The sequence below is a fragment of the Caenorhabditis remanei genome, chromosome V (assembly GCF_010183535.1).
Source record: "Caenorhabditis remanei strain PX506 chromosome V, whole genome shotgun sequence".
NCBI classification, from domain to species: domain Eukaryota; kingdom Metazoa; phylum Nematoda; class Chromadorea; order Rhabditida; family Rhabditidae; genus Caenorhabditis; species Caenorhabditis remanei.
This window is the reverse complement of record NC_071332.1, coordinates 6,743,285-6,757,963: the sequence shown is the minus strand read 5'-3', so window position 1 is coordinate 6,757,963 and position 14,679 is coordinate 6,743,285. Positions and strand designations below refer to the sequence as shown.

Here is a 14,679-nt window from a genome sequence, read left to right as displayed (position 1 = left end):
CTCATCATCAACGACAATAACACAATAGATCAAATTTTCGAAACCTTTCTGACACATATGCGTCAAGCCTTCCTCATCTCAGTCCCTATCCAAAAAGTGACAACTGGCTGCCATAATCTACCCAAATATCTGAATAACTTAAAGCACCTGACCGAATCTCTCCACAAAAGAGTTGCGTCTTCCCGTAAAAAGGAAGACTTTTTGATCTACGTGCTCATTGCTCGCAAATACCGCAAAAAGTTACTGAAATATCAACGGAACCTTGAACTTCAAAATTTTAAAGCGCGTGGCCCCAGTCGTTTCACACATTATGCCAAATTCCTTCTGAAACCAAGAAAGACTCTCATCCCTACTCTAGAACCTCTTCCCGGCTGCTACGCGAAATCAAACCAAGAAAAAGCAGATTGCCTGGCTTCTCATTTTGAAAAACAGTACCTGAATAAGTCCACCTCCCCGCTCAGCTTCCCAAACAACTTCAAGTCTAGCCAACAACTCCCTGGATCACTGACAACGATCTGTTCAAACTAATGATGAAAAGCAAAAACTCCTCTACTCCTACTTCCGATGGCGTCCCTCATACCTTTATGAAAATGATCAGCCCAAGTATCTCCAGTCCCCTATCGCAAATATGTAACTTGACTATGTCTCGGGGTTCTGTTCCAAAAGTGTGGAAACACTCTTACATCCTTCCTCTCAATAAAACTGCTAAGCCCTCGCAACCGTCAGACTTCAGACCTATTTCTATCACTTCCCAAATATGCCGAATCTACGAAAGATTTCTATTGAAACAGATCATAGCGCATCTTGACTCAATCAACTTTTGGAGCGACGAGCAGCATGGTTTCCGCCCCAGGAGGTCTACAGTATCATGCATGTTAACCGCATTAAATGACTGGACAGATAACATAGATAGAGGTAACCAAGTAGACATTGTTTACTTAGATTATGCTAAAGCTTTTGATCGCGTACAACATGACTTACTACTAGCTAAACTTGTCGAAGTTAGACTGAATCCGTCACTAATCAGGTGGATCGATTCATTTCTTTCCGAGAGATATTTTGAGGTTAAGGTGGGAAAATCATATTCAGCTAAACGTAAGGCGCTATGCGGAGTCCCGCAAGGTTCAGTCCTATCCCCCATTCTTTTCGGCATTTTCGTCAATGATGTCCCAAAAACGTTACCACCTGGAGTCAAATGCCGTCAGTTTGCAGACGACCTAAAAATTTATGCCTCCTTCTCCAACTCAGATTCTAGTAACTCTCTTCCTAATCGTCTCCAATTAGCTATAGATTCTGTAATTCTATGGTCAAAAAAAGCAAAATTAGACCTGAACAATAGTAAAACCGAATGCATTACCCTAGGCAACAGAAGAGCTATGAATACCTACACTATAGAAGGTAATACTGTTGGTCAGAAAACACTGATAAGAGATCTTGGGTTCCTCATAAGCCCCAAACTTGACTTCAGTGAACATTGGCACAAGGCCACCAACGCAGCTAAATTCCTTGTCTCCCAAATATTTACTAAATACAATAGTAACGACTCAAAAATCATGACTCTTTTGTATAAAACTTTCATTAGACCAGTTCTAGAGTATGGAACGGAAGTAAGCAGCCCGTACAAAAAATGCGATATCAGGGCAATAGAATCTATTCAAAATTCGTTTACACGCCGCCTCCTCAGCAGACAGATCGGGAGGTATCTTACACCATCCGACCCGGACTACCTGTCAGCCAATCAACGTAACGCCAAATATGGCCTAGCCTCTCTGGAGCACCGCAGACAAACAACAGACTACAAAATGATTCTCAAAATGCAACTAGGCAAAATTGATATTAACACTGAAGACTTCTTCACGACCAACACATTCACTAAAACACGCAGTAACAACACATTCCACTGGAAAGCAGGAAAAACTAAAACTAGGCGCAACTTCTTTGTTCACCGCACACTTAGCCGCGTTGCCATCAGCTCTGACCGACCGCCCATCTCTCCTAACTGATCCCACTACGATAGCTCTTTTTTTGTCTTTTCTTGGCATTTAACATCCCGTTTAACTCCTCCCCTGATGCTCATATTTTCTGTATATTCTTTTCTTTTCTTACTTTCACGATACTCGAGATCGTATTCAATAAATAAATAAATAAATAAAAATCCGTTGTACCCTTGGATTATGGGCCTGAAAAAAATGTATACTGGAGGGACTGTAGTCATTTCTGACCATTTTGCGGAATTTTTTAGTTGTTGTCGTCTGACAGAAATAAAGTATTTGATTTTGGGGGAAGTTAGTGATGTGAAAAATTGGAGCGGGAAAAATCTTTATTAAATTTTCTTAAAATTAACATTTCATTAAGAAATCTTTATTAAATGTTTTGGAAACAAAAAAAAACAGAAAAGTCAAAAGCAATACATAAAAAGAAGATTGGGTAGCAGATGATCAATGATCAAGGCCAAACAAAAAGCTGAAAATATTCAAAACCGTCAAAAGCAATCGTTGCAGTTGTCCCATCTTTTCTTTTGAAATCGTAACCACCTTCAATGGAATGTTTGAGAGAAGGAGTATCTTTGAAGTACCTTCTACATTCTTTTGGAACTAATACGTGACGTATTCCTTTCAAACGGCAGCCTTATCAATTGTGACCAGTTGAAAATTACTTTGAGGTCCAATTGCCAGGTACTTCATTCGTTTATTAGATCCAGCTATCCAATGTTTGATAAATCTATTCAGGATCTTTTCATCAATAACTCGGTCACTTCTTATCTTGATCTCCTCACTGTTCATTACTAATAAGTCGTCTAAAGTAACATCTGTCCAATTGCTCATATAATTTCGTCGAAATTCTGCATGAATACTTCATGAATGGACTCTGAGCTTTCATTGTTATTTTCAAACCTAGGTAATCCGAGATACAAAAATTTTTCGGGCCGTAAAGTTTTTAAAATTTCGCGAATTTGAGTATCACTGTAGGTTTCAGATAACTCCAGTTTCGAAAAACATTTGATTGTTTTTTGGAAAGACAACAAATTCGGAAGCAATCTGTCGAATATAACAGTCTGAACTCCACAGCGTTCATACACTCCGAATATATGATTCAACCAATCTTCAAATCTATAGCTGGGCTTGTTGTGTATGAACACCTCCCTTCGTTGCAGATACACTTTAGCTTTTATATTCCGAGGAGAAAGATTATCCAGTTGAACTTGATAGTTTTCAAAAGAACATATGAGTTCTTTATAGGGAGGAAGGACGATACATATTGAAACGGCTCGTCTCACATAAATATTGATTTCCCGGCATTTCAGTTTTGTCGAGGTTACCAGAGATTGGATTCTTTTCGATACCAGAGAGATTGCAAATCTGGAATGGTTCACAACTCGTAAAGGAAACATCTATGGTTCACAATTCGTAAAGGAAACATAGTTTTTATAATCCATACTTCTTCTGTAGGAATCAGTATTTATTAGTTAGAGTCGTGTCTATGAGAGAACTTGTTTGAAGTAAATTATACAGTAAGCAAAGTGAAATATATTAATTATGAAAACAACTTACTTATCAATTTCTTCCATGCGTTGAACAATATATTTCAGACAATCGATTGGGAGACGGAGATGAGGGAAGGAACGAACACCGCTACTCATAGCAACAAAATGCGAATGAATGACCGTTGATAAATAAGGAGAACCTTTGCACAATCGATAGATTTCCCAGAGACAGAAGTAGTTGAACCCATCTGCGTACCGTCTCTCCGACCGTTTCCTATCTTCCTGAAGTCATTAGTTAACGGAGAAAATAAAACGAGTGTGAATCAAATAAAGTATTCGATTCTGGGTCAGTGTGCGGGTTTTAAGGAAAAAATTTTCATGTCAAAAACTGATTCCACGTCTCTTTTTGGCAGTTATTTTCAATTTGATGAAAGAAATTTCACGCGGAAGCTATCTTCACGAGACATTCTCTCCTTCCATCACAAACCTGACGATCTCTCACACGTGGATTCGCAAGACTCCTGGAATTGTTGTATTCCACGATAAGAAGCTAACCCCCCAAGTTTGAATAGTCTCTCCGTACAATTGATTTCCTGTTTCATCTGAATTCGAATTCCGATACAAATGACACCTGAGGCAAAGCCATGAGATACAGATTGTTTCCTATCATTTGACTCAATCAATTTTCAAATTTGAACTGGTAGATGAGAAGAATGCAGTGTAGTTTTGTGGTCGTTAGCATGCTTCCCAGAAGGAACACTACGAGTTTCTGAAACCACAAAATTTCTCTCGGAGGTAATTGAAAAATATAACGGCATGCCGTTATAATACAGTATTTACGGTATTTGAATTTGGGTCAGTTAGTGATGTGAAAAATTGGAGCGGGTAAAACCTTTATTAAATTTTCTTGAAATAAATCTTATTAAATGTTTTGGAAACCAAAAACTGAAAAGTCAAAAGGAGAACATTTAAAAAAAACAATTAGGTACCAAATTATCAATGATCAGGGCCAAACAAACATTTCAAAATAATCAAAACGGTCAAAAACAATCGTTGCAGTTGTCCCATCTTTTCTTTTGAAATCGTAACCACTTTCAGTATATTGTATGTTTGAAGGAGTATTTTTGAAGTACCTTCTACCTTCTTTTAGAACTAATACGTGACGTATTCCTTTCAAAACGGCAGCCTTATCAATTGTGACCAATTGATTATAACTCTGAGTCCGAATTGCCAGATAATTCATTCGTTTATTAGATCCAGCTATCCAATGTTTGATAAATCTATTCAGGATCTTTTCATCAATAGCTCTGTCACTTTCTATCTTGATCACCTTACTGTTCATTACTAATAAATCGTCTAAAGTAACATCTGTCCATCTGCCCAATATAATTTTATCGAAATTCTGCATGAATACTTCATGAATGGACTCTGAGCTTTCATTGTTATTTTCAAAAATAGGTAATCCAAGATATAACAAATTTTCGGGTCGTAAAGTTTTCAAAATTTCCCGAACTTGAGTATTACTGTAGGTTTCAGATAACACCAGTTCCGAAAAACACTTGATTGTTTTTTGAAAGAAAACAAATTGGGAAGCAGTCTGTCGAGTATAACAGTCCGGACTCCAAAGCGTTGATACACTCCGAAAATATGATTCAACCAATCTTCAAATCTATAATTGGGCTTGTTGTGTATGAACACTCCGTTTGATCCAGAAACACATTGGCTTTTATATTCCGAGGAGAAAGATTATCCAGTTGAACTTGATAGTTTTCAAAAGAAAATATGAGTCTATTGTGGGAAGGAAGGACGATAGATATTGTAACGGCTTGTCTCACACGAATATTGATTTCCCAACATTTCAAGAGGTTTGTCGAGGTTACCAGAGATTGGGTTCTTTTCGATACCAGAGAAATTGCAAATCTGGAATAATCTATGGTTCACAATTCGTAAAGGAAACATAATTTTTATAATCCATATTTCTTCTGTAGGAATCAGTATTTATTAGTTAGAGTCGTGTCTATGAGAGAAGTTGTTTGAAGTAAATTATACAGTAAGCAAAGTGAAATATGCTGATTATGAAAAAACTCACTTATCAATTTCTTCCATGCGTTGAACAATATATTTCAGACAATCGATTGGGAGACGGAGAAGAGGGAATGAACGAACACCGTTACTCATAGCAACAGAAAGTACGAATGAATGACCGTTGGTAAATAAGGATAACCATTGCACGATCGATGGACCGGTTATATAAATTCGAATGTTCACCGTGACGCAAAAAATGTACCATTGTTGTCAATAGAGCGCGGCAGCATTGGTAGCTCTGGCCTCATCGTGGCAATTAATTTTGAGGATAAAACAATTCGAAGATACAATAATTCTAGGGCGCAACTTTTCTAGGGTACAACTTCTCTATAATTCTAGGGTAAAACTCGAATTAATTTAAGGGTACAAAATATTATTCGAGGGTACACCTTTTACTGCTGGAAGTTTAACAGTGCGCATTCAAAAATATGATAAAACACATAGGAAAAGTAAGCGAAAGAAATGCTAGTATGAATTTAAACTGGACTGAAAGGTTTTGGCAAAGAGAAAACGCAAAACCTCACTAATATGACAGCGAATTGCAGGAATTCTACATTATAAAAATTCAGCATACAACCTCTGACTCCAGTAATCATAAAATACTTTTAGCAGAGTTTTCCAGAAACTATTCGGGATAGCTAACTAGTATATCTTGAGTGGGAGCTACAACATCAATTTCTACTAAATTACAGTATTAAACTTTCATCACCGTTCTCCCTGTTTTGAGAATATTTGTATGTGTGTGTGTGTAACCCAGACTCTGATTCATAGTTGAGTATAATGTGATGCGAAAACCGAGAAGCTTGCTTTCAGGTCTTCTTAAGTCTTGATTAACAACTCATGGCAATCTACTAAATTTAAAAAATCTAAGTTGTTTGAGATATCGAAAAATAAGATATTCTATTCAACGTTTGAACTGTAGAATCTTCCATTTTCTAATTAGAACACTTTTTCGACTAGATCTAGACTAGAGTTGCATTTTTCTGATCTAGACCATATATGAACTGTTTCCCTTGAAAAATCAAAATTTTACAGCAATAAATTAATGTTTCAACTTTTATTTATTATCAACTAGAACTTTCGTATCCACTGTCTTCGTCCTCATTCTCGTGGCCAACGCAAACCATTTTTCTGAAATTAAAAACAAATCTGGGAAGGAAAAATGGGAGAAATTACTTTGCTTTTATCCGAATTGGTCTCAATGGTCTTGCAGAATGAACTCTCGGCATACTCGGCTTTATTGGCACAAAAATGTTTCCTTTGTGTACTTTATTCATCAAATTTGTGAGCATCAAACAAGTGATTTCGAATTGCTGAAAAATAGATTTCTGATTTTAAAAACGTTCGAAAAACTCAGAATACCCCAATATAATCTGCAGACTTGCAAACTTCATGAAACACGAGTTTCGTCACTGCAACAACGAAATCAGTGATGTTTTCGAATGATGCGACACAGAGAACACTTCCAGCTCTTCCCTTGAAATGCATATGAGTGTCGAGAAGCATAATTGAGTGAGTCGGTCGATCATAAATGAAGCACATTGCTCGTTCGAAAGCGAGAACTCCAATAGGCAATCGATCGATTTTACAGAGATATGGGCTAGTGACAACCATCGTCATTGCGATCACAAGATTACTAATAAAGTCTCCTGAATAGCAACGATAATCAACTTCGTGCATTTCAGGTCGTTGCACTTGAATCGCCTCGGGTACTGTGAATGTATCTCTTTGTGGTTTTTCAAGAATTGAAATACGGATCCACAGTCACCGAGGGTCACCTCTTCGAGTTGTCTCTTCTTCAGAATTCCAGAGAAACCACGTCTTCTCATCGCCATTGCTTCTCATGAGTATCATTTCCATCGACGATTGCATTGATAAGAACGTCGAGAACAGCTGCTGGAAGGTTTTGTGAAATTTGAGGAAAAGTTGATGGAAGACGGATGTTTTGTCTGAAAATCAGATGCTATTCTTGGTTTGAAATATCTCGAGAATTCGAACGTCATGAAATCGTGAGCAATCTGAACCGTAATCAAAGTGCAAGCAGATGATGGCATCTTTCTACCGCCATATTTTGATTGCGAGAGACTTAATGGAAGCACCCACACGTGGACACGATTCTGAAATTTATTTATTATCTAAACTTCTTCATTCTCGTGTCCGAACCTCGAAGACAGTTGATCTGAAGTTAGAATGTGCTAACTTGCTCCAGTAATCAGGAGGACTTTCTTCATTTGGGTCAGTTGGTATATGTCTTGACCTGGAATATCACCAAGAAATTCTCCGTTTATCTCTAAACTACGATATGCTCTTGAAATACCTCCGAGCTGTTCTCAAACTTGGTCTTGTTACGCACATTATTGGTTAGTAGGAGTTAGTTGGTGCTGAGGAGCAGCTGCCGAATGCTAGTAGATTGGTGAGTAGAAATACCGAATTTAAGATTAGAATTTTTCATTTATTCTTATCAGCTTTTTGAATCTCACGTTTATTAATAAGAATCTACGTTTGAAGTACACGTGAAATTAGATATTGTCTCATTAAAATTACATACGAGTGTGACAACCAAAAGGGATGCGAATACAGGAACTACTAATAATACAAGAAATTAATGGAAAACGGTTCTAAAAACAAAAAAATTAATCGATGACAATCTCCATTGCAACTATCGGTATCTCGTCTTCACCATACAGTTGGTAGATTCCATCATTGCTTACAAGTTCTACTTCCTCTTCTTCATCAGTAGAGTGAGCCATTGAAATCAAACTTCCTGCATCGTCATCATCGCGATCGTCGTCCGTATAGTCTTCCTCTTCATCTCCCACATCGTCACTAGCACTGATATCTCCATCACTTGAGATGAAACTATCGTCTTCGTCGTGTTCGTCATCATCCACTGCGTCTAAGATGCCATTCAACACATCCTGGCATACGTATTCATCGTTCTGAAATATGTTGAGATAGGAAATGTTATGGAAAAAAGATGTCAACCTTAACAATATTGAGAGAAGATTCCGAAATATCATTCGCACCTCTCCACGTATGGGAATCATCGGTTGCTTTGATGGAACTTTTCGAGTCGGTGCTATTCTTCAACAACTTTTGCTTCAACTTCTTTTGTTTCCTTTCGAGTCGTTTTTTCGCTTTCTCCTCCATTTTGGTTTGTTGTTTTTGCTCATATTTGTGAAGCTTTTCTTCGAACTCGCTTTTCTCAATTTCTTTCTGAAACTTCATAATTATTTCAAAGAATCTTTCACATTCAACTCACGAAAGCTTCATCTTTCATTTCAGCTAGTTTTTTAGCGTCACGAAGAGTAGTGATATTCGGAAAATTGTGTATGGTGACTTCTCCTCCATATTTTTCAATTTCTACGCTGTCCGGATTGATTATAAAAAGACGCCACGTGGCGCGAGAATCGTATCCGGACATTCTGTTCGTCGATTGAAACTGTCTTGCCGGCGCTTTGAGAGAAGGAACACCACAGAACTTTTGAATTAGAACATGGTTGTCGATTCTCCAGATTTCATTGCTGCGACTGAATGAATCCAAATCTTTCAAACGAATGACGAACATATCTTTCTGAAAATAACTAAAGTTGAACTAGTTTTATTCGATGAGTCTCACTTACCGAAAAGTTTCCGAATTTCCTCAATTTCCTTCCTCAACAGCAGATTCTTTCTTTCTGAAAATTTGGGAAACTCGTGAAATAGTATATTGTTGAAAGTCAAACTTCTTTACAGCCATTGTTCGCGCTTTGTCAGCAAGCTTTTTAGCTCTAGCTAACGCTCTTCTGGCATCTCTTTCAGCTTTCAACTTCGCAGTTGCTTCTTCTCGTAACTTCTTTCTAGTTTCCGGTGTAACTTTTGGTTTTAGTTCCGGTGGTGGCATTATCGGTTCCACAGGTGTTTGTGGTAGAGGCCTTGCTAGAGCTTGAACCGGTGGATAATACGGGCCTGGCTGTTGAACAACCACCATTGATGGATATCTCATTTGAGGAATGGGCGTGTTGTAAGGCTGACCATACATCTGAAATTCCGAATTGTTTGCATTTTGAAGTCGCTATAATTGTTTTATGAATGAAACACACATTCGGATTCATCATGGCTTGTTGTTGAGCAATTGTAACTGGCTGTGGCTTCATCGGAATACGTCCGGGCGGATGAAACGGCATCGGTCGTTGAGAAGGAATCATTTGTCGCCCTCCGTACTGATACATTGGTGGAAAAGCAATCGGACGATACATTGTTTGGCGCAACTGAAATATGAAATAAACTCACTGTCAGATTTCTTTGCACTTCAAAAAAACTCACAGGTGGTGGAAGAACTCCTCGTGGATGGAACGATCGAGGAGGCAGAAGCGGTCTTTGATTGTCAGAAGGCAGAAGAGGTAGATGAGATCCCGGTTGAATAGTGAGCACTCGTGGAACTGAACGAGCCGGACGTTTTGGAGCGCTAGAAGGAGTTGAAGTTGAAACGGCTCGAGATGTTGCTTCTTTTTTATTTTTCGCTGACAGATCAACAAAAATTCCCGGTTCTCTTGGAGATTTCTCTGAAATGAGAATTGTTTATCGAAAATAAGAAATAGCTGATAAAAACAAACCAATAACAGGAGAATCCGTTTTGTTGAGATTGTAAAATTCGTGAATCTCATTGCCTTTTATCGTGCTACTCTCGAGAGTCTGAAAAGATATTCTATGTTTTTAAAACTAAATCTCGAACGATCACATTATCTGGACAATTCAAAAGTCCTGCTGGAACATATCCATCGTCGCTTTCGACCCGCGAAGGGAGCATTTTCAATCGAAAGAATAAATAGATATTTATTGGGAAAAAATCATTGCGCGTCGACGTCGACACGTTGCGTTCGGACTACGGTAGTCGACATTGTCTGTAAAAATCGAGGCGGTAAATTGCGGACATTGCATCTGAAATTTGCGAGAGAAAAAGAGACAATAATTTATCAGTTATTTTCATAGAAAAAAGAGAAAAAACAATAAAAATCAACCCGAACATAGTCCGTGGCATATTTATCTTCAGTTACCCGGTTCAAAAGTTTTCACAAAACAAGATAAAACGGTTATTTTCTAATAGGGAAGTGTCTTTTCGGCCAGGCACGAAGTTTATCAAGTCGTTGAATTTCATCCAGAGAACCATGAAGTTTTTCGGACATTTCTCCGAGATTTTCATAAATAAATTCATCAATGGTGTTCTCAAAGAACAGATCTTTCATTGAAGCTCTGAAATTTGTTAAAATTATTTAATTTATATTGATAACAACAATATTCAATACCTGAGATCATTTCCACCCGATCGTACTGTGCAACAAGAGATTGAACAAATGGAAGCATCTCTTTGTGATACCAGTTTTGAGAAATATTATATTTTCTGTTGTATCGATTAGCCCATCCCATCAAGTGATGATTTTTTCCTAACTCTCCGTCGATTCTACTGAACAGATTTGGCACTTCGCTTTGATAAATCACATATGTTTGGAATCCTTTATAGGTGCATTGATTGCTCACAGTCTTCACTCCATCCACATTGAATGTCTGACATCCGAGGAGTTTTCCAGCTTGTCTTCTAGTAGTTTCCAGATCAGATCCAGGTGCATTCAATGCAATTTGCATCTGGAGCATCATAGAAGCAGTTCCGATTGGAAGTGTCTCACATAGTCCAGCCAAATGATCATAACGTTGCCATCCAGTTATAATGATTCCTTGGAATCCACTCTTGAATTTCCTTTCTTGAGCCTAAAAATATTCTTTCAGATTTTCAAATATTGCAAAATTTAATCTCACTTGTTTTGTCTTAATCCAATTTCTATTATTTGTCTCATAATGTCTGACTTCTGAAGTAGAAGCAGATGGATAATTAGCTCCTTTATAAGCAGAAGATGCCCACATAGTAGGGAAATTTTCAGCCAGAGTTGAGAAAATATAATCTGAAATTTTACATCAACTATGAGGATTATCATTTCAAAACTTACCATTCAACGTGATAATGTTCTCCGAGTAATCCCAAACAACTGGTTGAATGATTTGACCCAATTCCAGATTTTTGATGAGACGAGAGTCGAAATCTTTGAGCATATCGTGCCACGCGAGGATTCTAAAATAATTTTATTGAATTATGAAGCTAGAAATGAGAAACTAACTGAGTAGAATCCCCTGCTTCTTGTTTAGCAAACTCAGCGATTGCCTTCAAATGAGCCAGAGCCAATAGCTGTTTTCCACCAGACTTTCCGTTCTTATTTATCCAATCAAGAGATTCTCGACAGACTCCGAACTGGAAAATGATAGATTTTAGTCTCGAAAATCAAACACAGAATAAAAGATCTCACCTCAAAAGCTTCATCTGCTCCAATGTGGAAGAATGGTATTCCATATTTCGCATGTTTTTTCGCCACCTGCCTGATCATCTCCTTCACAAATTCAACTCCTTCCTCGTTTCCAAGACACAAAACTTGAGGGTACGCATCGTTTTCCCTGTATTTTCTCATCTCTTCGTATTTCAGAATCCACTCCAAATGTCCGAATGTTTGAACCAAAGGGATTACATCTAATTTCAGAGTTTTTGCTTCGTTGAGTATAATATCCACGTCAGCCTCAGAATATGCATCCGTATTTTTGAACTGTTCAAGTGTTCCGGTCCATGGGAACATATCCTCCCATTCGAGAAGAATTCCAGTGGCTCCTCCTTTCGAAATGAGTCTCAGCATTTCCAGGAAGTAGTCTACTTTTGGTGGAGCTCCTTTCAGATCGAAATGGATCACAACGTTCTTGTAGAATTCTCCCTGAATTAAAAAAAATGCAATTGGGGGTTTGTGATTCCCAGATTTGCAAATTTAGAATCCAGAATTCAGAATTCGGAACTAATTATTCTAAACTCTGAATCCTAAAGCCTGAGCTCCAAATCTTCAAAACGTACCTCTCTAGAAGGTCGATCCATCTTCACTTCTTCTCGAGGCGCCAAATTTTTCAGCGACGCCTTCACGAATGGATTCTAAAAAACAATTTTCAATACTCTCCCTATCTACAAATCGAAAATCTCACTTCTTTTTTCGACTGCTGTTCTCCAACAACCCCATTCTCCTCTTCAAAATTCTCTCTTTTTTGCACAAGTACAGGTGTCTGCTGCTGCTTTTGCATCGAGTCAAGTGTCCTCTGACTAATCCCTCCTTTCGGATAAGATGAGGTCATATGGACAATGAAAAGGCATATTGTTGTGAGAATAACACCCTGAAATATACTATAGTACAGTGAAGTTTGAAGAAGAAAAGTAAATAAAAACCTTCAAAATGAAATCGATGGACCGTCGTCGAAGGCATCGCATTGGGAACATTTTTCACATTTGATGCAGGGTAAGACGGTCTTTTCTTTTCTTCTGGAATCATTTGAAATGTGTTTTAGAAGGATGAGAAGACCGGTTTTTGAGAGAAATGATGGGTTTAGAACGAGTGAACCAAAAAGAAAAACCAAACATGCAAATGACCATTTCATTTTTTTCTTTGATTAAAAAAACTAAACCAGTACTAAAATCTTAATGGGAAAAGAAAAAGGAACACTTCACTAAAACGAAAAGAATAAAAGATTGATGAGAAGAAAGTGAAGGGACAGTACAATTAATATGTTTTAAGGTGTGGCTTGGTGCCTTTCTGATGATAAGCAGTGTGTACATACTAGGGCTTCTAAAAGGTCAAAGATAGAAGATGACGGAGGAAAAAGAAGAGAAAATAAAGAATATTGAATAAAGACGTGTCTCTTAGCAACGTAAAAACGTAAAGAAGGCAAAAGGTCGGGGGAAGAGGATGGAGAACAGAAGAAGAAGAAGAAGATTCTAATTAGTATAATTCTCATTAGCAACACTTCAGAACACCTTCAATGGATTGGAAAAGGAGACTTGTGTGGACGAAAAGAAAAGAAAAGACAACTCCAATTCTATTTTAAATCGGCTCCAAAATTTGATTACCAGATTTTGGATTTTCTGCCAGTTGAGAAAAATAAAAAAAAGGAAAGAAAAAAACAAATTGCAAAAAGTAAAACTTGGGAATTATGGGCTAATAGGATTGAGTGATGTTTGGAAAAGTAGACAGCATTTAGGAGTGTTTAAAAATCTGAAAATTGCTTTGATGCTAAGGAAATGTTTTCAATATTTAAAAAACAATGATCAGGAGTTTTTTGTACTGCTTATAGGTAGTTAGTTCCAGTTTTCACAACTTCGCTCCATCAAAACTGTAAAATTTGTGTAGTAAACAGAAATCAGGATTTCGGTAGAGCGTATTTGGTAAAAGCCTTCAATTCTAACTTATTTGAAAGAATCCTGACTAACTTATTGTCGAAAGACTCTGAAACCAACTCGAAAATCGTATTCTGGGATAAGTTTTGGATTAGAGATTGCTCCTCTGAAAGGGGAAATCCAGAAATCAAAAAATGTAAAAAGCTACACATAACATTCTTCAGTTCAACTTGTTCGACACATTCGGAATTCCAAATTATGTGGTTCAGAAGCATAACAAGCTCAAAAGCCCCCTCCGAGGCAGCCGAAATCTCTTCGTCTCCCTCTCTTTCTCTTTTTGGTAACCATGAGAAACCAGGTGACTGCTGAACATTTTGAAGCGGAAAAGGAAGAGAGTGAAAAAGAGAGAGAGAGAGAGGAAAAGGTTTAATTATTAAAAGTATACACAGCATGAATGAATACGTAGATCTATATGTGTGTGTGCCCTTTCATCACACTTTTTGGGAAACTAGATTTGTGAAGTGAGAGTCAGAAAATAGAAAGAAAAAAGGTTGAAAGGCGAGGGAGATCAACTATTGTCACGATAAAGTGACGGTCAATTGAATCATTTTTTTGTTGATTTTCGTTTTGATCTGGTGGATTTTTTGGAAGTTTGGAGCAGTCTGTATCAGTTAGATTTCACTTTTCAATCGGGTCCTGTCTTACTTCTGATTTAGGTTGAACATTCGAAAAGGTTTTCCTTTTCAAACGGTTATATTTCCAAACAGGTTTCTAAATTATTGCTTATTTCTAGATTATTCTTACGAAATGGAGTTAACTCTCACAAGCACAATGTTCCAGTTCCGATCATAAAAGAGGCGAAAACCAATTAAAAAATTTG

At 37.6% G+C, this 14,679-nt stretch overlaps 5 protein-coding genes across 5 annotated transcripts; all 5 read right to left on the bottom strand.

The window, feature by feature from the left end:
• Window positions 1-6,636: 6,636 nt before the first annotated feature.
• GCK72_017781 (uncharacterized protein) lies at window positions 6,637-7,249 on the bottom strand (the record flags this gene model as incomplete). The annotated part of the gene is made up of 3 exons (XM_003112735.2): window positions 6,637-6,700; window positions 6,746-6,882; window positions 6,932-7,249. The coding sequence occupies 3 exons, from the start codon at window positions 7,247-7,249 to the stop codon at window positions 6,637-6,639; spliced, it is 519 nt and encodes a 172-aa protein (XP_003112783.2).
• A 145-nt stretch (window positions 7,250-7,394) lies between these two features.
• On the bottom strand, window positions 7,395-7,924 carry GCK72_017780 (uncharacterized protein; the record flags this gene model as incomplete). Its single annotated transcript, XM_053732253.1, has 4 exons — window positions 7,395-7,518; window positions 7,568-7,686; window positions 7,733-7,826; window positions 7,887-7,924. The coding sequence occupies 4 exons, from the start codon at window positions 7,922-7,924 to the stop codon at window positions 7,395-7,397; spliced, it is 375 nt and encodes a 124-aa protein (XP_053581166.1).
• Window positions 7,925-8,202: 278 nt separating this feature from the next.
• Window positions 8,203-9,137, bottom strand: GCK72_017779 (uncharacterized protein; the record flags this gene model as incomplete). Its single annotated transcript, XM_053732252.1, has 3 exons — window positions 8,203-8,508; window positions 8,555-8,785; window positions 8,832-9,137. The coding sequence occupies 3 exons, from the start codon at window positions 9,135-9,137 to the stop codon at window positions 8,203-8,205; spliced, it is 843 nt and encodes a 280-aa protein (XP_053581165.1).
• Window positions 9,138-9,212: 75 nt separating this feature from the next.
• GCK72_017778 (uncharacterized protein) lies at window positions 9,213-10,358 on the bottom strand (the record flags this gene model as incomplete). Its single annotated transcript, XM_053732251.1, has 6 exons — window positions 9,213-9,246; window positions 9,295-9,590; window positions 9,652-9,819; window positions 9,875-10,113; window positions 10,165-10,243; window positions 10,290-10,358. 6 exons carry the CDS (start codon window positions 10,356-10,358, stop codon window positions 9,213-9,215), a joined length of 885 nt encoding a protein of 294 aa, XP_053581164.1.
• Window positions 10,359-10,641: 283 nt separating this feature from the next.
• On the bottom strand, window positions 10,642-12,905 carry GCK72_017777 (uncharacterized protein; the record flags this gene model as incomplete). The annotated part of the gene is made up of 9 exons (XM_053732250.1): window positions 10,642-10,801; window positions 10,881-11,314; window positions 11,363-11,505; window positions 11,551-11,672; window positions 11,719-11,849; window positions 11,905-12,357; window positions 12,492-12,566; window positions 12,617-12,802; window positions 12,855-12,905. The coding sequence occupies 9 exons, from the start codon at window positions 12,903-12,905 to the stop codon at window positions 10,642-10,644; spliced, it is 1,755 nt and encodes a 584-aa protein (XP_053581163.1).
• Window positions 12,906-14,679: the final 1,774 nt, after the last annotated feature.